A 24,855-nucleotide genomic window follows, 5' to 3' on the forward strand; every position below is an offset into this window, starting at 1 on the left:
TTCTCCTTAGTTCTAAATTGTTTCTCTCCTTGATTAATTTCCACCCATTGCTTCTTCTCCTGCCCTCAGGTGCTTTGGAGAATAGGTTGACTCCCTCTTCTTTGTGGCAACCCCTCAGATATTGGAACACTGCCATCATGTCTCCCCTAGTCCTTCTTTTCATTAAACTAGACATACTCAGTTTCTGCAACCATTCTTCACATTTTAGCCTCTAGTTCCCTAATCATCTTTGTTGTTCTTCTCTGCATTTCTAGGTTGAATCTGTCCTTGATCAGTTTCTTCAGATGCCTTGGAAAATAGCGTGACCTCTTTCTCTCTGTGGCAGACCCTCAAGATTGGAATATTGCTATCATGTCTCCCCTGGTTCTCCTCTTCACTAGACTAGCTATGCCCAGTTTCTGCAAGCATTCTTTGTTTGTCTCCAATCCCGTAATCATCCTGGTTGTTCTTCTCTGCACTTTTTCTAGAATCTCAACTTCTTTTTTATAGTGTAGTGACCAAACTTGATGCGGTATTCTAGGTGTGGTTTTACTAAGGCTTATAGAGTGATATTAGTACTAGTGCAAGGGAATTTGTTTTTCTTAGCTGGTTATATCACAATATTCTCTAATGAGAATATTGTGAATCCCAACATGAATTTGTTTTTATCCATGGTGCAATTCACAGAGGACCTAGTATTTCTTGCTGGATAATTTCTAGTGAGTTGTTCTATTTAATAATAATAGCGGCAAAAGGACATACTGCTTGGATCTGCACATATACTATGCTGATACATTATGACATCCTAGGTAGTTGGGGAAAACTAAATGAATACAGGCTAAAAAACTAACATCTGTGACTTCACATTGTGGTGACTGTATTTCATTTTAGTTTTCATGTCCATTGACAATATTGTTTTGTGCTATCATCAAAGATGATATACAACATGTACCTCAATTATATCATATTATTTAAAATTAGAAACAACAAACAAAATGTCCAGCTTTTGTAACAAAATTTATTTTTCTTCCGCAAATACAAATTCAAACATCAAACAAACAGGTTGAGTGGAAAAATACTAGTTTAATCAAAAATGAAAATTTTTATCATTTAATAAATAGAACTTTGGCATTCAAAATTCTAGCTGTAAATGCTACTTTAAAAAAAGTTACAAAAAGAGGGTAGGCAAGAATGACAGGCCTAGAGATGAGCCAGCCAGTGGCTCTTTTAAAAATAAAATTAAAAACAGCAACAACATTGAATGCATTTCGATTTAAGTCATGACAACTCTATGTACACATGAGGTATTCTGAGCGGCTCAAAAACTGAACCCAACATTGAAGAATTACCAGCATTAGAAAACTGATCCAGTTTAAATCTGCTGTGCTTTTGAACACGAGCCCTCTTTTCCCTTGCCTTGCCACTGCCTTTAACAACAATATACCTAATATATACAAGAGGACAGTGACTGAATTTTCTGCATATTCTCCACCATATACAGAATAGCTGGTAAAAACAGAGTTTCAAAGGTAAAAAATATTTCTATTTACGAAAAGTTTCTCACACTTTTACAAGCTAAAAAAGTCTCAAAAATCAGAGGAAACAAAGTGCAACTGTTGATACTTTCATAGCTATTAAAATGTTACTTTTAAGCCATGAACAAAAATAAGAGGCACAGAGTTATAAAGAGGGAAATAATACTCCAATGACTGTGGACTGATTTACTAAAAAAATTTATGTCCATTGTCTTTTTACAGAATAGTGACTTCGCTTTCAGTTTTGTTTGAAATCCAAATCTAGAATATGATGTCAAATCTCTTTTATTTTTAAATATACACAGATTTACAGAAGCATTGTTGAATAATTTGGGGGTTAGGTAAATTTAGCCCCGTTTTAAGTTTTAGGCAGGGTAAACTGATGCACACCTCATCTTGCATTTATTTTTTTATCCTTTTAGTCTCAATCTGTAATCTAACTAATTTTTCACAATTTTCCCAAAAGGGATTGGGATGGGAATAAATAATTTTTTAAAACCCTAATTCGTAGAGTAATAAAAAAAGTTAAAAATAATTTTGGTTCATTTATATTACTTTTTTAAAAAAATATCTATATCCAGGGTGACTGATTACCTACTAAATTACCTACTGATTACCTACTAAAAATGATCTACTGTGCTCATAACTTACATTCTAAAAACTTAAATATTTAACACCTAACTCTACCCTTATATAATGATGAAATACTACTGATTTGGGCATTAATGTCAGAATTAAGTCAATTTTCCAAATAGGATCATTGACCCTGTTTTATGAAAAATCAAATCAAATTAAGTTTATACTACAGTACTAAGTTTGAATACTGTACATACAAATGGCATATAAATACTGTAACTGCATTTGGCAGGTATGAAAGTAACTTTCTAAATTCCTTTTTAGGATACATTCTTAAAGTATAGTTACTATAGAATGCCATCTACACATGTGTAACAATACAACCTTGAAATATGAAATATGTAATTTTTGCCTTCATCTTTGCTGAAAAACCTATCTACGTTTTATTGATTAGTAATACTTTTTCAGCTCTTTGAAAGATCTTCTGTATCTGTGGGAAAAGGTTGTCATGACTAAATCAACTTAGTAATACCATTGTGAACCATTTTTTCTATTAAAAAATGTTGTTAGTTAACCAGTTTTATAACATTTGTGGAATGAGGCCACACACATATTCAATGAAAAAACTCATGCATCTCTTATGTAGAACTCAAGCTACTAAATAGGCATTGTAAATGGATAAGTTCTTCAGATTCCAAAATTGCTAAGTTATTACTAATAAAATGATACTGTGCATTTATGGCTCATTTAATTTTGTCCTTCTGTCTTTGGTTACCATCTTTGACTGTTTTTATTTCACTAAGACGCATTAAACTATTTACCAGGACATATGGAGCCTTTATTGGATAAATCTCTCTATAACCTACATACAAGTAGATACAAATGCTTTCTTCCTGCATCTGAGGATAAATGTAGGTCTCTCTTAATTTAAAGCAGGAACAAATACTTGATGCTTTCCACTCAGCAGTGCTTGAATAGGATTGTGATTCATAGCATACTCTTTTTTTTTTTACTGGCCAGTTTGATAGGCCAAATTTTCATAAATCAAAACCTCATTTTAGCTGTTCCAATGAATGGGTAAGAAGAAAAGAGGGCCATACTAATAGCCCTGATTCCCAACACTCTGTTTTCTGGTAGTGTTAAGAAGGCCACACAGATGTACAGCTTCAGGCTTTCTCTAAAACACTGGAGATCCTTATCCACTCCTCTATTCGACCAATGAATTGCAGTCAGTAGTTGACAACAGAAATGCTGCTGGATTGTATGCTACACCTTCATATGTTCACTAGATATGGGTGGAAGGATGAGGTGAATACTAAAACAAGTCCCCCAAAGTGCTGTAGAGCAGTGGCTTTATTTTTAGTAAATTGCCTAGTGAAGTTTTATCTTTGTATTTACAAGAATATGCATGCTAAACTGAAATAATTATATTATTATTGTTTTAAAATTACCCATTTATTTTTACAGACGTCCTAATTAAAAGTGTTCTTTTTTTAAACCTGGCAACCCTAAGATATGTGGACAGCATGCTGGCTGGACAATTCTAGTAGTTGAAGTCCAGGTTGAAGTTGCCAGGTTTGAAAAACACTGCTTTACAGCATGCTAGGAAGTATTTCTTGCAACAAAATTCTTATCTCAAGAGCAAAAATATCAACTTTTAAAAAATATAGATTGTAAAATATTTGTCAAACCTTTTTTAAAAAAAAAAGATTCATAAACATGCAGAGTATGAATATGTTTGAAACTGTTAACATACATTAGTTAAACAAATAACTGGGCAAAGATCAAAAGAATCAGGTATCTGGGATAATCTCTCAAAAATTAGTTCTTCCTTGAGTGCTATATGATTGTCTATTCAAATTATAAGTGGTGATATGACCTCAAGTTACAAAGTAGACAAATAGGATGGTTATTAAAGGAAAGAAGCTAAACAATACAGCTAACTAGTTAATTAAAATCCGTTATTTGCAGCCCATGCAAAAATGAAATTTCTTGACAATTTTTATCAAAAATCTACTTCCACAAACTGCTCTCATCTTTTTTGTGGTAGGTTCTTAATAATAATATAATGTTGCCGTGCCAAATCGTTTGCAACATACAGTCAAGTAAAATATAAAATGAGAACATTTAGAATCACAAAATGACATTTGTGCTTCTTAACAGCACAGTGTAGTAAGAAAGTCAGGCTTGCACTTATTGTTCATTGGTGAGAAAGTGAATCAGGTTATGGTCATTCACTCCTTCGTCTGCATAGATACGAATTTAAAGTTACAATTATAAGCACTACTCAATTTTATTTCTAGTAATACTCTTGGTATTGTGATCTTTATATTTTAAATTCAGGCCTCAATCAGCAGGATTAAGGATCTTTATCCTTTACTAGCTGCTTCCATGTAATATTTACAAATGTGCATTTAAAACGACTGAGCATCAGTTAAGTTCAATATTAACATCAATTTCCACAGATAGTATAGACGTCAGAGTAGGAATAAGCTCATATTAAAATAAATATAACTTTTAAAAGGCCAATTTTTAAAACTGCATCATATACAATCACATAAAATGTGAAAATATCAATCTAAAATCATGGTTTAAAAATTGTTTAAGGAAAAATGTTAAGAACGGTAAGAAATTGAGAATATTTATCCGTTTCTTGCTCTTTAAGCATCATCTTTTGGCAAGACTGAAGTTATGAGACATCTATGAGCATTATGCATTGTATTTAGTTAGCCTCCTTCTTTTTTCAAAGAAGGTGTTTTTTGTAGATAGTAAAATAGATTGTCAGAATAAAGTGGTATCAGGCTTGCCTTGACAAATGGCATATACATTTTAACACAGCAAAATATATAAACCTGGATTACAAAGTGGCATACCTTTAATTCAGGCATTTTAACACTGCATCTATGAAGGTTGGCACTGCTGATTTAATCCAAGCCCTCTTCTGGCAATAAGAGGAATTTAAGCATATTTGCCTGAATAGACAAGAACTCTGTTCTCACATAAGATTTTTATGCCAGGTGTGATGTAATTTTGGAGCAACTATATTCATTATTCATCAAGATCTGCTGTTTCAGATTGCCAGAAGAAATCAGGTTTCTTTAAGGTTTTTTTCTGTGTGCTGGGATTCAAACATTCACATTCTTTGCCCAAATTTCAAACAAAGAGTAAAAATATATTGTCATGAAGATATTACACTTAAATATTTTTGATTTTAAATTTTTTAAAAATCAAAACCACTTTTGCCCAAACTAATTAATGCAAAAGAGCTTAATGGTGACTAAATTCTAAATCTGAATCCCTTCCTTCTCTGAAATGTGAATGTTTTTTCATCTTTTTTCCCCTTTGTATTACACAAAAACTGCAGAAAACAACAACCATCAAACTGGGAATGCAACCCTTTAACAGCGTATAATTTTTACCTACAATTTTTTTTGTGGGCCAAACCATCAGTACTCCCTGAATTTTTTTTTAAAAAAACTTTGTTATGACTCTGTATCTTCATCCACAGTTCTAATATCTGACCTTCAAATAACCAAGCATATCCAACTGCTTTTGTCAAAGATTCTGGGGTCTAATCTTCTATCCTAAAGCTTGCTGAACCACTAGTGCCCTCTTCTGGCAATTCCATTTTTTACTCCAGAAAATACTGTATTTTCTTTATCAGCATAACAAAAGAAATGAAAACCATTTTCAAAAGAACATTATTCACAGCTTTAACCTACATTCAGTAGTTTTAAAGAAATTAGATTTTTTTTTCTTGCAGCACAAAATCTCTTCGAAAGAAGAGCGTATTATCTGCATGAACTATGTATGAAACCTTTTCACCCGGCACAGCATTTGCTTTCCAGTATTGTTTGTAATAGAAACATGAGGAGCTAAAACCAGAGCAGCATTTAATAACTTAGTTGTTAGTGTGAGGCCCAGATGTCTTCACTGTGTAATGCAATTTTCTCCCATGTCCTGAGCATAGCAGTCTGAAATTATAGTCCTCAGTTCATCAATATCTTTCCGTAACTGACAAACCTCTGAGAGCTTCCTTGAGAGACTTTCTGTGCTATGGTGCTTCTCATCTTCAGAGTTCATTGCTGTTAAAGAGGAAACAGGGCTAGAAGTTAAACAAATCACCAGTTCAAAACATACAATTATAAATGACCTAACAATCTAATCCTGCTGTGCTACAGAAAGAATATGTGAACGTTTCGCTTTCTTGACAAAATGTGCTTTGCTATGATCACTTTAACATTAGAGATATTATAGAGAAGAAAAGTCAGCTTCTTGGTTTATATTTTCTGCCTACTAAAAATTGGATGTGGATGAGTTCTAGAGAAGCAATTTTGATCAAACGGTATTCTCTGGTAGAGGATTTATTTGTTTTTATTTTCTGCCAGAATTAGAAGTTAACTTGAGGAAAAATTGACAATAATACCCAATTCACGCAGTCATCAAAACACATGACATCCAAGCTTGTAAAAAGAAATAAATCCCTAATAAAGTTTATTTTGGGGGAAATTGGAGTCTTCTACTTACTCAACTTAAATTACTAGAATTTCTTGCTCCCTAGGCCTTTTTAAAGGGAATTAAAATGAGAGCCTAATACTCTGAGGTAAAAATCTAACAGCACCACAGGCTGTGTGTTTCAAAGAACCAATTTTCAGCATGACTTCATGCTGAAATGTGTTTTTAAAAAGAAAACAAAAACCACAGATACAAATGGAATGTATTGCATGGCTGCTTGGAGACCACCAAGATCATATAAACTATGCTGTGGAAAAGCTGCAGGGGGCCCAATATTATAAGAGGGTTAAATTTAATTCTCAAGCATAATTTTTGAATTACAATTATGGAAAATAAACTTTTCATATATATTGCATATCTGTTTTTCCGATTCTAGGTGAGTTGTATTTATTAGAATTTAACCTAAGTGAGAAAGGTACATCAATCTGGAGCCTCTTATTAACATTCCTAGATTTTCCTTTCCCAGGTCTAAAGGTAAAGATTCCCCCTGTACATATGTGCTAGTGATTCCCGACTCTAGGGGGCAGTGCTCATCTCAGTTTCCAAGTTGAAGAGACAGCGATGTCTGGTGACTATGCCATGGTCATGTGGACTAAACATCGAAGGTGCATGGAACACCGTTTACCTTCCCACCAAGGTGGTCCCTATCTTTGTGCTTGCATTTTTATATGCTTTCAAATTGCTAGGTTGGCAGAAGCTGGGGCAAGTAACAGGAACTCACTCCGTTATGCTACGCTAGGGATTCAAACCACTGAACGGTGGACTTTTCTGATTGACAAGGTCAGCATCTTAGCCACTGAACCACCACGGCCCCCAGTCTACTCAGTGCCAAAAGGAACAGTAGACATCTCTATCTGCATTACTTACATTGAATTCCAAGCAGCAAGGACAGGTTAGGTTCTTTGCCCTGAGCTCTGTGAGTAAGAATACTGCAAAGTGCTTTCAAGTCAAACAGGCAGTGAGACATCTCTAGGAACAACTGGTTTGCCACAGGTAACTTTTCAGATACTGGTTGTCTGGACTGCTCCATCTGATGAATCTGTTCTCTTAAGCTTGCATTTTCTTCCAAAAATCTTTGGTTCTTCATGAAAAAAGATGAAAATAAAAATACAAAAATTATTTCATTCACTTGGCTTATTTCAGAAAAAAAAAAATCTAATTGAATATAGGCATTATGAAAATGAATTTGCTTATATTTTATTTTGGGGAAAAAAATCTGCATTCAGGGGCATGAATCAAATGCTTGGCATCTGCTTCAGATGCTTGGGGAAATGGAATGCCAGAGTGGTGGACATCAAATGTTGACATGTTTTGATAGAACAAATATCCACATTATTAAATATTACGCATAATATTTTGTTTGTTTGTTTCAAACAGCAAATCAATTGGTCACCACCTGCTATTGGCCCAGCAGAGACCTTCTCAATTACAGTAAGTTGTTTATCAGTGTATCTGGTTCCTGTCCAGTACTTTTGTTTTCCAAAAAGCTCTCATATTTAATTACAAGTTGGAAAATTATTTCACAGTTCACTCACAATATATGAAAAAGAAGGCAGATAGGTAAATTTGATTTGGAGGATCATCTGAGAAACTTACTTCAAGAAGTACCTCCTTTAACTGCTGTGCACTCTTATCCTTTACTTCAAGTTCATTTTTTTGTTTCTGAATCATCAGATCTCCTTCTGAAAGCTTTTCCTGCATAGACTAGGGGGGAGATGGAAACATTATCTTTACTTGTGTTGTATGAATAAATCAATAACTCAAATTTTTCAGCAAAATTTTCAGAATGAATCAATAATTCAAAGTTTCCTTGTTGATTAGTGATTGATAGTGAAAATACTCAGAGTTCCAGTGTACCAGCATAAATGGTTCTCTCTTCCCTGGGACAATATAATTCTCTCTTCCCTGGGACAATTCTACTGCAGGAATGGAGGGCTATTCAGATTTAGCCTTTGCTCAACAATAAACTTTACCACAACAATGAGGATGACAATATCCCTTCTTAGGTTCTCCTTTTTGAAGGAAAAACAAACAGAACTCAACAACTACTGCACCATGATGCATTTCAGAGTTTTTCTGCTAACTAACATGGCACTTAGAAACAAAGAAACATAGAAGACTGACGGCAGAAAAAGACCTCATGATCCATCTAGTCTGTCCTTATACTATTTTTTGTATTTTATCTTAGGATGGATATATGTTTATCCCAGGCATGTTTACATTCAGTTACTGTGGATTTACCAACCATATCTGCTGGAAGTTTGTTCCAGGGATCTACTACTCTTTCAGTAAAATAATATTTTCTCATGTTGCTTTTGATCTTTCCCCCAACTAACTTCAGATTGTGTCCCCTTGTTCTTGTGTTCACTTCCTATTAAAAACACTTCCCTCCTGAACCTTATTTAACCCTTTAACATATTTAAATGTTTCGATCATGTCCCCCCTTTTCCTTCTGTCCTCCAGACTATACAGATTGAGTTCATTAAGTCTTTCCTGATACGTTTTATGCTTAAGACCTTCCACCACTTCTTTTGTGTCTACTGCTGTTTTCTTTTACCCAAAATCCAACATTTTATCTGACTATATTATAGCTATAAAAACATTCTGAGAAAAAGAACACAGAAAGTAATCAAAGTTCCTCAAAGAGGATTGCTCTTTGAATTTACTATTGCCAAGTAATTATGAGTCAGTCTAATGAAATGGAGAAGTCTTAAAGTACCGGGCAAATCAGAAAATTGGCAACTCAGTGATTTTGATGTAATCTTTTATCTAACCTTCAATACAAAAAAAGGTAAAAATAAAAGTATCCAATAACCCAATATTTCAATGCCTGACTGAGCTGCAGGCTGTATATTTTGCTGAAGTCTTTTTGAAGAGCAACATTTTCAGAATATTTTAAAAGAAAACTTAGGGCCATTATAAGATTTATCTTAATCTCTGGGCCTCTGTTACTAAATGATGGACTAAGCTACATCCATAACATCTGACTTGCTGATCAAGGGAAAATAAATACTTTTATTTTTCTTTCAAAATTTGAAGAAATAAGAATCAGTATCTCTGAGAAGGAGGGACTCACTGGAGAAAAGTCTAATGCTGTGAAAGATTGAGGGCAAAAGAAGAAAGGAACGGCAGAGAATGAGCTGAGTGGAAGGAATCACTGAAGCAGTCGGTGTGAGCTTAAATGGACTCCAGAGGATGGTAGAGAACAGGAAGGCCTGGAGAAACATTGTCCACGGGGTCACGATGGGTCAGACACGACTTCACAACTAGCAACATCTCTGCAGCCATCTCAAGGTTACCAGATCCCCTAATATGGGCATTTTAATCTATCAGGTTATAAAGGACTGAAGGGAGAAGAGAGACATTCCTTAGACCAGCGTTTCCCAACCGGTGTGCGGCGGCACACTAGTGTGCCGCGAGACACGGCCAGGTGTGCCACGAAGCTCCTAGTGAAGCTCCAGCTGGGCGGGGCGCTGCCCGTGCCGACCTGGAGCTCCCGCTCGCAGCTGTCCCCCGGCTCCTGCTCGATGCTGCGGTTTTCGGCGCTCTCCTGCTGGGCCCCAAAGAAGGAAGGCAGGAAGGAGAGCTTCATTCTTCGTGCCTTTTTCTCGCCTTCCTTCTTTGGGGCCCAGCAGGAGAGCGCCAGAAACCGCGGCATCAGGCAGGAGCCGAGGGACAGCTGCGAGTGGGAGACCCAGGTCGGAGGCACCAGCAGCGCCCCGCCCAGCTGGAGCTTCTCTGGCATCGGCGGCAAGTGTCCTTTGGGGCCCGGCGGGAGGGCACTGGCGGTGGGAGCGGGGGGGGGGGGTGGCTGCAGCGGCCGCAGGCAGATGGCGGCGGCGAGAGGGAGCTCCAGGCGGCGGCGAGAGGGAGCTCTCTCTCTCTCTCTCTCAGCTGACTGCAAGCGGGAGCCCTTACGGTGGCGGTTGGACGTGCTGCTGGACGCCGTACATGCTGGCGCTGCGGGCCTGGCATATACGGCGTCCAGCAGCACGTCCAGCTGCTGCCGTCAGGGCTCCCGTTTGCAGTCAGCTGAGAAAGAGAGAGAGAAAGAAAGAAAGAGAGACATATAAGAGAGGCAGAGAGAGAGAGAGAGAGAGAGACATAGCAAGAGAGGCAGAGAAAGAGAGGCAGAGCGAGAAAGAGACAGCAAGAGAGGCAGAGAAAGAGATAGAGAAAGAGAGAGAGAAAGAGAGACATAGCAAGAGAGGCAGAGAGAGAGAAAAAGAAAGAGAGACATAGCAAGAGAAAAAGAGAGACTTAGCAACAGAGGCAGAGAGAAAGAGAAAGAGAGACATAGCAAGAGAGAGAGAGAGAGAGAAAGAGAGATAGCAAGAGAGGCAAAGAGAAAGAAAGAGACATATAGCAAGAGACAGTGAAAGAGAGAGAGAGAGCAAGAAAGAGAGAAAAAAGCAAGAAAGAGATAGCAAGAGAGACACACAGAGAGAGAGCCAGGGAGAGAGAAAGACATAGAGGAAGGGAATGAGGGAGAGAGAAAGAGAGCAAAAAAGAGAGGAAGAAAGAAAGAAAGAGGGATGGAGAGAGAGAAAGAAGGGAAGGAAGGAAAAGAGAGAAAGAGGGAGAAATAGAGCGAAAGGGAGGAAGAGAGAGGTTTTTTGTCCAAACTTTTCTTTAGCCCGCCCCCCGCCCCCTTTCAATGTTCCCCAGGATTTTGAAAATATGAATAATGTGCCGCGGCTCAAAAAAGGTTGGGAAACACTGCCTTAGACAACAGTTGGATGATTATACTATAAGAATAGATTAAGGAAGTATTTCTCCACTGGATCAGGGTATGTTATCTGCCTGAAGAAGGGCCTTTTCATTCTGGTGAATTAAAGGGCCCTTCTTAGTCTGATCTTGACAGGAAGAGTTTTAGAGTAATTCAGCATTAAGATGGCCAAAGCATCAATCTGTCCTTCTAGGGAAAGATAAAAGTGTTTACAGAAGGTATTTATCCCCTGGTGCTTGAAAGACTGTTAGCTAACAAAATTGTCAATTCCACTGATTTCATGTTTACTCATCATTTGTCTGCTCTCTAGTTTCTGAGGAGAAACTACTGCTGCCTTAACCACTCATTGCTTAGGATAGGAAAATAGACCAAAAGGAGCACTTTAATGTGCTGAACTATTTCACATATCAAAAAAGTGCTGAATCCTAAGGAATGCAATGATACAACAGTTGATATTCTTTAGATCCCATCCTTATTTTGAAGTGGAGCTGGACCTCGCTTGAAATACAGCTTTATAATTCCCATCTGTACTGACATAGTTGAAACTGAAACAAACACTGCATTTCAGATGGCCAGACCTATCCCAGAACTTCAGGACAAAAATCAGGTTTTCAGACACTGCTTAAAGACTTGCAGGTTAAGGACAGCCCAATCCTCTGGTAGGAGGCTATTGCAGCCAGCGTAAGAGAGGAGGTATATTTCCTATGTCCTATCAAATGACATTGTTTAATATATGAGATTCACAGTGTGTCAACTGGATAGAATAGATTGGTCCGTCATTACAAGATCCAGAATGTCTCTCAGATAGACATCCTCTATATCATGAATAGCTTTGTTTGTAAATGATAAGCAGCTCTCTCAGGTTGCATATGAAAACTCACTGGAAGTCATTTCGGCTCATATAACAGAGGTGTTACATAGGCATACTCATAACTGCTCCTGTTGTTATGTGCTGACCCAGCTTTAGCTTCTGAGTGAGTTTCAAAGTCAGTCCCAGGTGAAGTGCATTGAATAATCAATGCATGGGTGACCTTGAGAAGGGATCTACAGTCCTGGAAAGAGTGCAATTGGTACAACAAATGGACCTGTATAAAGAATGTTCATATCATAGATGCTACCTGCTTTTTCAGCAGGAGTACTGGATAAAGGAGGATTCCAGAACTGTACACCAGTTTTAGTCCATTCAGAGCTAAATATGGAGAATAGTGGAAAAATCAGTACCCATACCTAGTCAGTCTTGTCATTTTAAGCCTGATTCTATGCATCTGAATCTGAAACCCTTCCAATCATTAGGGCAAGACCTTAACAGCATCAATTGGTTGGCCAAAGGTCAAAATATACACTGCATGTCATCAACCTACTGATGATATCTGATGCCCTGTTGACGGATGACCTCAGCTAGCAATTCCATGTAGATACTAAAACAGGAGAGGCGAGAACATAGAGGAGCTTTGGACTGGACCTCTATCTACCTGTCAGCAGTTGAAACTGGCCATGGAGAAACAAGATTTATCCATTTTATTTATCAACTGTAGATACACAGAATTGTAGATTAGAAGGTCCAGTTGTACTGTGAATGAAAGAAGGCTAAATTCCTTTCCACCAGCATGTTGCCTTAATACAAATTTGCAAGTCTTGTCAAACAGAGGTGACCCTTTTCCCTATATGTTTAGTGCATTATCATCATCTCTGAAAAATATGATTACTGGATTTTGGGAAAAGATCCCCATCTGTTCAGATAGTACATCTGACAAAGAATAAAATTAGTTGCAAAATAAAACGACTAGAAATTTAAAACAGGATTCTATTACACTGTGACTAACTAATTGCTGATCAACAAACTTTGTTCCAAACATTATATTTTTTAACAATAACCAGTGTGAATTTCATATAAATATAATCATTAAATAAATTTTTAAAACATTTTGTCTTCCCGAAGTAAAGACTTGATAAAGCCTCACACTACTGAATACTTTGGAACAGAAACCCAACTGCCAGGTCTATAGCTATTTCATATCAAAGATCTTTTCTGGCTTTGAAAGCATTACATTTTTGGCATCCATCCTTGTTCCTCTCCCCTTTACTATGTATGAATTGCTTTTCATTCCCTCATAGCTGAACAACAAATAGCCTGCATTGCACAAGGATTGTCAAGTACAGCCAACATTTTTTCCTATCCCTGCATAGTGCCCTACAACAAGGCCGAGTTTGAACTGGTGGGAATCTCAACAATCCAGTTTTCAATACTCTTCAAAAAGAGAAAGAAAAATGAAATACATCTGGCTCCTATAAAATATTACTTCCTATTTTATATATAAAGTTATTTTCACAAGGTTCATCTTTCCTTTGAACTTAGTATATAGCAAGATATAAAAGGAATTAGATGTATGTTAGTAGAAATGGATGAGTGATGGATGAATTTGCTGTTTAATATTTGGGGTCTTAAATTGTATTTTTGTTTTTATCTTTGTACGCTGCCCTGAGTCCATTGGGAGAAGGGTGGCCTATAAATTCAAATAATTAATAAACAAACAAACAAACAAATTCCTAATTCACTTATGTATTAAAGTTATATGGCCACCTATCTCACTATAAGTGATTCTGGGAGGGCTACAGGAAAAAAAAGGAAAGTTATAAAAATAATTAGCATATCAAATACAGTTATATTAAAAACAGAAACACACATCTATGAGTTGATCAGCATTTCTATTAGTATTCCAGGACTACACTTTACATTTGTTTGAAATCTCCACTTGCTGTATTTGCTCTGGGTCACCCTTTTTCCCAACTTGGCAGTCTCCAGATGCCAAATCTTTGTGAACATCAACCCAAGAATGATTTTTTAAAAAAACAATAATACTGGTTGCGAATTCTGTTGAGTACACACATCTCTGTAATAACCAATCTGGAAAATGTTCAAAATCATTTATATTCAGCTGACCCTATTCTTCATAAATATTTATCCTCCAGAGAAGAATAGGCACTGGATTCATGTTTCTGCTGTGAAAGAATTCTAGTACTGTGTTGTGGATTCTAACTACAGTTTCCAGTTAAATAAAGTTAACTTTGTTTATTAACTCCAGTTAAACTTATATCCTTGTTATCAAACTTAAATCCAGTCACAATTCAGTTAAAACATAATATGGGATTAAAATTGAAACAAATTACAATGGAAGCATGCAAGAAGTTAGATGAAGTAAGAACTATTAGCTTATGTAAGGCTAATTCTCTGCTTAATATTATGACATACTGTACAGAGCTAGTAATCATATAGAAGACTGACGGCAGAAAAAGACCTCATGGTCCATCTAGTCTGCCCTTATACTATTTCCTGTGTTTTATCTTAGGATGGATATATGTTTATCCCAGGCATGTTTAAATTCAGTTACTGTGGATTTACCAACCACGTCTGCTGGAAGTTTGTTCCAAGGATCTACTACTCTTTCAGTGAAATAATATTTCCTCATGTTGCTTTTGATCTTTCCCCCAGCTAACTTTAGATTGTGTCCCCTTGTTCTTGTGTTCACTTTCCTATTAAAAACACTTCCCTCCTGAACCTTATTTAACCCTTTAACATATTTAAATGTTTCCATCATGTCCCCCCTTTTCCTTCTGTCCTCCAGACTATACAGATTGAGTTCATTAAGTCTTTCCTGACTTAATATTCAAACTGTATTTAAAATCTCAAAATTTCTAATACAATTATCAACATATCAATCAATACTCAGGTTTTAGTGGCAGAACCCATGTCTTCAATTTGCATAAGTCTCATCTATTTCAACCATTTCAATACCATCTTCATAAATTCATGATGCTCCTAACATGACAATTCTACGCATGTGATCAGTTAAAAAAAACTTTCACAGGTACTAGATAAGTTGTAATCTTTTTTCATTTTATATAATATATGAGCACTTTTAATAAGCTAAGTAGTGCAATTTTTAAACAGCAAGTAAACAATGTGTCATGCTACAAAATGATCAATTCTCACAACCCTTTTTGCCAGATAAAATCACTTTTAATTATTTTTTCTGTTTGTAAATATACCCAAAGATGTCTGCTAAATTTTTTTTTTTTTTTAAACCCTACTTGGTTTTATTTTCTTGTTTCTTTTTAAAGAAAAAACTAACATATATTTTTGTACAAGGCAACCTAAAGGCAAGAAAATGCAGAGAAAATTGTGGGTAAAATAATGTGGAAATACCAGCAAGGATTTATTTTTAAGGCAGTGGTGAAATCTACTTGCCTTCCCTACTGTTTCGGAAGTGCATACTCGCTCTGATCACCGCATGCTTTTTCACCCTCACTCTGCTTCCATGCACGTTTTCACTCTCTGGGCATGCGCAGAACGCTTTGTGCATGTGCAGAGTTAAAAACAAGAAACTGGCAACGTCCAGGTGGATGGGCAGAGTCTCGCGCAACTGGTTCTCTGAACCATGTACCACTGCCGCTACTAGTATGCCCGGACCGGGTTAAACTTGTAGCATTTCACGCCTGTGTTAAGGTATTAGTTATAACTGTATTTCTTTTGCCACTATGCGGGAAGTTTTTAATACTGAAAATGAACAGAGTAGAACTGGCAACGATCTTCCTGCCCTCTTTCAGCAAAAACTCTACCCCCCCCTTATCATAAGCCATTCTAGGCAAGTCAGCTTGTCATAAATCAGCCAGGTGCATACCAACGTTAGTCAATAAATTCCAGCCTCACTTCACTGACACAACAGAAGTCCTGCTGATGGGGGAAATAACTGGTCTGTAAGGATAAGGTTTCCCTTTTCTATCTAAGCTGGCCAGGTTATAGCATTTATTCCTTTGTATGATTTATTTTAAGACTTTCAGTTCTAGATATTTCAAATTAGCTTATTAAAAAATAGAAAGCTAAATGAATGAAGCAATATAAATGATTAAATATTAGTAACTAAAGTCATGCCAGTTTATGAAGTGCATTCACAGCTTCTTTTTATGATGAGAACGATTTCTTCTGAAACAGACAGTAAACACGAAACTGAAAATCACATTGCTTTACCTGTATCTCTAAAGACAACTCAGCGATCCGATTTTGTTGATTGTCTATGACCTGTTGAGGAAAAGAAGGTAATAATATTCTTATTTATGTTTCTGGTTTCCTTTATCTTTTGAAGGACATACACTTCTAAAAGATATTGCCACATCAGGTTTGGAATTAACAACACAGAAAGATTGATGGGGAGCTTAGAAGTGCTAATATTCTGAAGGGCATTTACAGGAGGATGGAATGAAAGTGATACTAGTCTTTAAAAAGGGACCCAAGGGAGTTCCAGTAATATATGCAACTGGAAAATTGGTAGGAATGACAACCAGAAAAGAACAACTAAAGAACATAAAATCATGATGGATTTCATGGGGTATCCAGTGATCTGGAGTTTTGAGAATACTAATAGTCATATTGGTTATTTTGCTGCCATTGCTGACCTTTAAGAAATCTTCTACAAAATTTGTCTTTCAACAGCTTTTCAGGAAACTTTCCCAGTGGTCATGAGAGAAAAAGGACCTGCCCATTATGAATTGCTAACCAGTTAAAACCAGAAGGCAAAGAGAAGGAACCCGTGGACAATTTTATTCACGGACAGAATGCTGTATGAAGATGGGCACTGGCTTGATCCCAGTGAGATATTCTTAAGTTCTTAGGAAACTATATCTATAAATATTTAGATAGTAATGTTGGAATAAAATATCTTCCATTCAATATGACATAGATACACTAGCTAAAGGCATTTGAATGTTTTTAATTTTTAAACAGGTTGATGAATTAAAGGGATCCAAGTTCAATTAAATCAATCATGAAGACTTCAATGCAAAGATGCTGTCCTTGCTGACCTTTAGTGTCAAATATGGAGTTTTGCTACAATTAATGGAATTGAAACAGTCCACAATCATTTTATATATTTCATCTTAGGAACATCAAGAATTTCCCTAGCACATACCATCAGAGTTGAACTCAGATTGCCCACTGAGATGAACTCAGAGGCCCACTGTTTTATTCTGTTTAATTACTGAGTCAGGTTAACTCAAATAACTGGAGATATGCTTCCTCCTATTTGCTTACATGAGCAAATGGTTAAAAAAAAAAAACCTTGACAAGTTCTAGTTGCATAATTTTCTCCAAAAGGACACTACCAAATAGCTCTAATGTGCAGGACTTTCACTGTACCTATTGTTAATATATATTTTCAGTCAAAGTATGTTAAAGGACATATGGACAAGAAATTATCTTGGTCGTGAAATCAATGAAACCGCTAGCTAGAATTAAATGCAACAGAAGAGACTATTTGTAACTCAGAATTGAACTCTGGGGGCCTTGGCGTTCTCTGAGCTTGATTATTTTCTTGCAGACATTTCATTACCCCGCTAAGTACCACCATCAGTACTACAAAGGAGAAGGGTTTGCTCTATTTATATACACATGGCTTGCCCTGTCAATGTTGATGAGAGTGTTCTCGGTGGTTCCTTGATTAAGCTGTTATTATTTGAAATAAGGAATACTCCAATCAAGGAGTTTGGCAGTGTATTGCTTATTGCTTGATTGTTGATCTAATATTAATCTTGACGTTAATATTTGCAAGGAAGTGTTATGGATTTTAATTTTATATTGTCTCTTTTGAATGGTATGTATTAGTTGTTTATCTCTATGTGCCTCATGTTGGCTGATTTGTCTGAGTGCCAGGCTTCCAAGAATTCTCTAACATTTTTGGACTTAACTTGGTCTAAGGAGCTATCAACTCATGTAATCCAACAGTAAACAACAACCTAATCAAAGAACCATCAATAGCACCCCCACCCACAATGATAAGGCAAGTCACTTATATATAAACACTAGCTAAATACCTGTGTTCTGCTATGGAACTATGTGATCGGGCTTGATAAATTGACATAGCTTGAAAATTAGTGAGTAATTACAATTGGCCTCTCCTGTCCCCAGGCTTGCCCCATAGAATCCTGTCCCCTCCCCTTTCCTCCCTCAAGCTTGCCCCACAGAAGCTTCACCTATCTTCTCTGCCTCAGCCTTGCCCCACAGAATCCTCCCCTATCCTATCCTCTTCTCTGCCTCAGCCTTGCCCCACAGAAGTCTCTCCTATCCCATTCTCTCCCCCAGGCTTGCTCCATAGAAGCCTCCCCTATTCTATCCCCTGCTTGCTAGTGTTTTGGTGATAGAAGATAATAGGACTTTGAACTGGATTGGACTGAAATACAAAGAGATTATATGGATTTAAGCTTCAAGCAAAAAAACAAAACAAAACCCTAAACCTTTAACAATTGTGAATTTGACAATATGGAGGTGCGTATCTATGAAGAATTGATGGAGATGTTAAAATATATTCATGAAGCTATAAAAACATAATCAATCTGAGGTTCATATTTAAAACCATACAAATACTGATTAGTCCAAGGCTTATTGGACAAATACTTATTAGTCCAAGACTGATTAACACAGGGGTTATTAGGTGTACAGTATACTTTTTTAGAGCCTGTCTACTGACTTGGGGATAAGTTTGAAGATATTTGTGTGCAGCTTCCCTTATCTGTTGTTTCTTAATCACATTGTTAAATCTTTTCCTGAATTTTTTGTCTCTTTTCCTTGTAACTGATGCTACAGTATAAGGAACAGATTCATCTGAATAGAGGAGGAAAATAAGGGGGGGAAATCTGCCTCTGCCTTCCAGCATCCATCGGTATTCATGTGGCTAGAGTTCTGTAAGTGTGTGAGACAGTCAAGGGGTGTTTGGAAATTCAAACAGTATTTGCTGTGTGAGCAAGGAAATAGGAAGGAGCCTGGGTGTGACTTAGCTCAACTGTTAGGTAGTAAAGATGCTTACTGCTATGAAAGCAAAAACGAAACTGAAACTCCTCTGCTTGTGTTCTGTATTCAGATCAGATTTCTTTTTAGGAGGGGAGGGGGAGTAGAACTCCTTAGCATCACAGTGTGTTAAAAATAATATCGGGAATACTAATGCTCCAATGGTCATTTTGAAATATCCTTTCTTAATGAGCACCTAAAAGTCAAGAGGAACATATGTGGCAAATTTCAAACTTGTCGGTTTTATGGTTCTGGAGATTTCGTGATTAATGTGTGAGTGGTAGATAGATTAGGTAGGTAGACAGACAGACAGACAGACAGACAGACAGACAGACAGACAGACAGACAGACAGACAGACAGACAGACAGACAGACAGACAGATGCTAACAGCAGTGAGTCAGTAACTGGGGGAATGCATTGATTTGGCTCCATTCTCAATCTCTATCTCTCTATCTCCGCATACAGAAATCCTGAGTCAAAGCACTTGCAGGTGTTTCTTTTCTTGTTAAAGGTAACAGAGAAGAAAAACTAATATGAGAGCAATATGGGTCAAAACTAAATCCACTTGATATTTAGACAACCCTTAAATGTACTGACCTTATTCGCCTTCTCACTTTTTTCTTTGAGGTTTTCATTTTCACTCTGAAGCAGTTTTGCATCCAACATAGGAAGACGGACCCCATCTTCCAGGCACTTTTCTACTTTCTGTTGCAAGCTGTAATTTACATTTTAGCAAGCAAAACAAACAAGCAGACAAATCAGGGGAAAAGTTTCGATTCAAAGGTAAGAAAAATTACATGGATAACTCAGTTTCCCATATCGGTGAAATATTTATGCACCTCTCAAAAGCCCTGTCCATGTAATTCTCCTGTGACATACAAATGTTCCAGAGCAGGTAAGTGTTTTACTTATTATCATGTTTCAAAGATAAAAATATTATCACAATGAAAATTGTGTTTTAAAATAGAAACAAGACACTACTTCAAATATGTATAGACTTTCAGAACACAAAGCCAGCACGGTGGATTACCAAATGTAAGATGGAAACAATGCACTCAGAGATTTGGCTAACTATCCTTAAATATCTAACCTTTCATCATCTGAACAAGCTGGTTGTTTGTTGCTCCTATCTTTTAGGAACACAAGGTCATGAACTCAAGTAGCCCATACTTTAGGATATTCAAAATGAAATGCTAAGATAACTTTTTGTTACTATCTGTACTAGAGAATTATCATTTTTCCTTTTAATTTCTGTAACAGTTTTTTTTAAAAAAAAACTTTATAAAGGATTCCAATTGCCTTATTTTAAGATCCACTTGCAATTGTTTCCAAATGACATTGAAATACCACCAAATCTAGAATTCACAAAAGCTTTTCCAGCCCTTAAAAATATCACATATTGTTAGTTTTGTTACCAGAAGTTAAAATTGCTAATACAGTAATATCTCGTCTTACGAACTTAATTGGTTCCCGGGGGAGGTTCGTAAGACAAAAAGTTTGTAAGACGAAACACTATTTCCCATAGGAAACAATGTAAAATCAATTAATCCGTGCAACGGAAAAAACCCCCCGTAAAAAAACGCTGCCGCCCGGCTGCCACCTTTTAAAACAGCTGGGGGGGGGCTTCCCGGCGTCCTCCTGGACCCGAACGCCAAACCCGAACTTCCAGGTTCGGCATTCGGGAGGCTGCCAAGGAGCCCCCCGGCTGTTTTAAAATAATTGACAGCCAAGCGGCAGGGCTTCTCAGCGGCCTCACAAACCCGAACTTTTGACGAACTTCTGGGTTTGGCATTCGGGAGGCTGCTGAGAAGCCCCGCCGCCTGGCTGTCACCCTTTAAAACAGCCGGGGGGGCTTCTCGGCGGCCTCCCGAAGGCCAAACCCGGAAGTTCGGGTTTGGCGTTCGGGTTCAGGAGGACGCTGGGAAGCCCCTCGGCTGCTTCAAAAGACGACAGCCGGGCGGCGGGGCTTCTCCGCGGTGGCGGCGGCGGGTTTGTAAGAAGGAAAAAGAAGAGGCAAAAAATGTCTGAACCCCGGGTTCGTATCTCGGGTTGTTCGTAAGACGAGGGGTTCGTATCTTGAGGTACCACTGTATTTTGGATCCTGTGAGTTTCTTTCACGAAACAACAATAGAAACATACAACTTTTCAGGCTGACTTTATCATCTGTAAAGATTATTTAAAGAAGGGAAATTAGAATAAATTCTTGATGAGTTCCTGTGGCATTTTTCAGACTCTTCCAATTATTTTCTACTAAATTTTAAGATGTTAGGCAGAAATAAATACTTTCATACTGCCAAGAGCCAAACTGTCCCTCCAACATTATAGCACACTAGGTAAAAGAAGTGAGTAGAACTTCACAGAGGAGAAACATATCCCATGAAGCCTTGCCTAATAGGGGAAAAAATCTTCACTTTTTAACAATTTTTTCTAGCTTATCACTCTTATTTTTTTTTTCTCTCTAGAGAAAACGGCCCCACTTCAGTGCACTTTTTTTTTCTTGTACAGAGAGAAGCATGTTCTGTTTTATTTTTCAAAAAGAGAAGTTGTGTATTCTGAAATAAAGAACTGCTTTGCGTCATTTAAAATACGGAATAATCTTCCAGTCCTTTCTATAGAGAAAACCAGCTCTTATTTCATATAGAAGAAGTCCGGGAATAGTTCTCCTTCTTGGGTTTGATCCAGTGGTGAAATTCATTTTTTTTAGTACCGGTTCTGTGGGTGTGGTGTGGTGGGGCTTGGTGGGTGTGGCAGAGGAAGGATATTCGGAGAGGGGTGGCATACAAATCTAATAAATAATAATTATTATTATTATTGCAAAATCCTCTCCCCACTCCTGGGGAAAGGATATTGCAAAATCCCCATTCCCTCCCCACTCCTGGGGAAAGGATACTGCAAAATCCCCATTCTCTCCCCACTCCTGGGGGAAGGATATTGCAAAATCCCCATTCTCTCTCCACTCCTGGGGGAAGGATATTGCAAAATCCCCATTCCCTCCCCACTCCTGGGGGAAGGATACTGCAAAATCCCCATTCTCTCCACACTCCTGGGGGAAGGATATTGCAAAATCCCCATTCCCACCCCAGTCCAGGGAAAAGATACTGCAAAATCCCCATTTCCTCCCCACTCCTGGGGGAAGGATATTGCAAAATCTCCATTCCCACCCCACTCTGGGGTCAGCCAGAGGTGGTATTTGCTGGTTCTCCTAACTACTCAAAATTTCCACTACCGGTTTTCAAGAACCAGTTAGAACCTGCTTGGTATCACCCCTAGTTTGATCCTTTCATCTATGGGTGAAAGCTTACCATTTTCTGTAGGCTAGATCTATTTATGATTGCTAAGCCACTATGTGTGAACACTGAAGTTTTGCCAGCTATACTAAGCTGGAAAATTAGCATCAGATGGACACACCCCGTCATTGATGGAGGATATATTATAAAACATTAAAATGACACTAGGTTGGAAAAGCAACTTTAAATCATAAGCCAATCATGAATAATCATTTCACTAATTCATTTGACTGAGCTTTTCCATCCCTTCCTCCCTAAAATCACCAAGGTTCATATGTGCTGCGGACCTTTCACAAATGTAGTTTTCCTGTCTTCTATGTGACATAGCAAAGCAATACATACTAAAGCAAAGTTTATTTCTACCAACTGCACAAGAAATGAGTCAGCATACTACTAGATGGAAATACCTTATATGCAGCAACCCACCCAGAAATTGATCAACTATGTTACCCATACCTTTGCACTGCAACTATCAATTCTTTTTCTTTCTTCTTCTGGCACACAAGCTGCAATTCTTTTTCTTTACAGTGTGTTTCAGACTCCTCCAATTCCTTTTCTAGCTTAACCATAGTAGCTTTCAGTTGCTTATATTTTTCTTCAAGAACCAGTAACTGTAAAACAGTAAGGTGTTTTTTTTAAAACTATGCAGAACTATACTTGTCACAAGAGTAAGTTTGGCATAGTGTTTAAGGACACCAGACAAAAATTGAAGAGATTGTAACCTCAGAAAGAGCTGTTTTTAAGCAAAACAACACATTGATTACCTCTTTACTTTGCTTCTCAACATCATCCAGTGTTGGCAAATCAGCTAGGTATTTTTCAAGTGTTTCAATTCGTCTCTGTTTCTCTTTATTTTGTTCCAATTCTTTCTGGCATTTCTTTTTTAGGCTACTTATATACCTATCTCGGGTTTTGAGCTACAAAAAAGTAAGATTAGATGTTATTGAATGTGAAGTAAGAAACCAGTATAAAAGTAGAATAGGTTGGTTTATTTTTCAAGCTCAATCACCTTTTTTTCATCTATTTATATTGTAAGCTTTAACTAGTCAAAACAGTGCATCAGTGAACAATAATTTTTGAACCAAGATACTTCAAGTAGGCTAACTTAGAGAATGTTTCCAAAATCTGGAGACTAGGACTCCCATGGAATTGAAATTTGGCAAATTTATATACCATAAAATATTTTAGGACATAGAAATTATTATAACACAGTTTATAACACAACAATTAATGTCACAAAAGATTTCATGTGCTGATATTTAACTGTGATATACAATTCAATGTGGGCTACTTTCAAGGTAGATACATTTCTGAATCTACCCCTAAGTTTTCCAACGATGGCAGTGTATTTATTATAAGTTCCATCAGTGTTAAAAGGCATTGAAGAATCTGGCAAGGAAATATCTCTGAAATGATAAATTCAATGAGTCAAGGACTGTTCAGTATTTTAATAAAAATATCAGTGAAAAGATAAACAGGATGTAACATAATGTTGAATTTTTTTCAAAGACTGCATACTTTTGCTTAGTGCAATATTTTCATAATTGAAATTTTCTACAAGCTTTATCTGCATGTCTATCCGAACTATGTTTTAATTTATTAATACCAGCACTCTAGAGACCAATTAAATTCTGCTTCCTGAGATTACCTACTTTAATGGGAGGGGGGGCTTTAAAGTAGAATACTTTTTATTCCTGCTGATACACTATGTCTAAAATGTTAAAAATCTGCATAAAATAGCTTTAATGCTGTTTTATTTTTATGAATGATGTATTCATTTCAAGTACAAAATATTTTTATAAACATAAAAGATGCTTATATTTAATCTCTGTTACCACCACCTTGTTCTATTATTTAAGTTCTCTAATCACATTAAAAATGAATTCTTGGTTCTTGGAAAGTGGCTTTCAAGGTGATGTTGGGTAATAACTTCAAAAGAAAGATGTTCATGCTGATTTGAATGATGGGGACAACACTTGGGAAGGACACTAGGTTGAAACAAAGACTGCCCTGCACGTACATATTTATGTTATAATCAGCGCCTGTGTTTTTCTCATTATCAGTGTGTGTATACTTTCTCCTTATATCCCTAGCTTTATCCTTAGTTAAATACTGGACCATTTTTCTCTGTTTCTGGGATTTCAAAAGCAATAAAACCTTCCCTGCCTGTATTACAATGCTTACTTATTTTGCATATTGTGTTGCAAAAGTTGCAAATGGTACTGGGGGATTTTAACTTGCCATCACTTGGTGAAAATGCCCTCCCCCATCTCCCCAGAGGCTCATTGGAAGCCAAAAACACCCAGCCAAAAATCAGCAGGCCAGTACACACATGCATGTTGGAGCTGAGCTAGAGCAACAGCTCACATGCCACCCGTGCCATAGATTCGCCATCACTG

At 37.1% G+C, this 24,855-nt stretch overlaps 1 protein-coding gene across 2 annotated transcripts in view; it reads right to left on the minus strand.

Moving 5' to 3' along the window:
• Positions 1-4,358: 4,358 nt before the first annotated feature.
• The window catches only part of CEP85L (centrosomal protein 85 like), a 131,966-nt gene continuing 111,469 nt past the window's right edge, over positions 4,359-24,855 (minus strand). For both annotated transcript variants that reach the window (XM_070733430.1, XM_070733429.1), the window contains exons 7-13: positions 23,221-23,373; positions 22,913-23,067; positions 19,767-19,884; positions 16,361-16,411; positions 8,202-8,309; positions 7,473-7,686; positions 4,359-6,175 (exon numbers count right to left, since the gene is read on the minus strand). In XM_070733430.1, coding sequence (XP_070589531.1) covers positions 6,021-6,175; positions 7,473-7,686; positions 8,202-8,309; positions 16,361-16,411; positions 19,767-19,884; positions 22,913-23,067; positions 23,221-23,373 — 954 coding nt within the window. In that variant the 3' untranslated portion in view covers positions 4,359-6,020. The remainder of the gene's footprint in view (positions 6,176-7,472; positions 7,687-8,201; positions 8,310-16,360; positions 16,412-19,766; positions 19,885-22,912; positions 23,068-23,220; positions 23,374-24,855) is intronic.

This window comes from Erythrolamprus reginae, chromosome 1 (genome assembly GCF_031021105.1).
Source record: "Erythrolamprus reginae isolate rEryReg1 chromosome 1, rEryReg1.hap1, whole genome shotgun sequence".
NCBI classification, from domain to species: domain Eukaryota; kingdom Metazoa; phylum Chordata; class Lepidosauria; order Squamata; family Dipsadidae; genus Erythrolamprus; species Erythrolamprus reginae.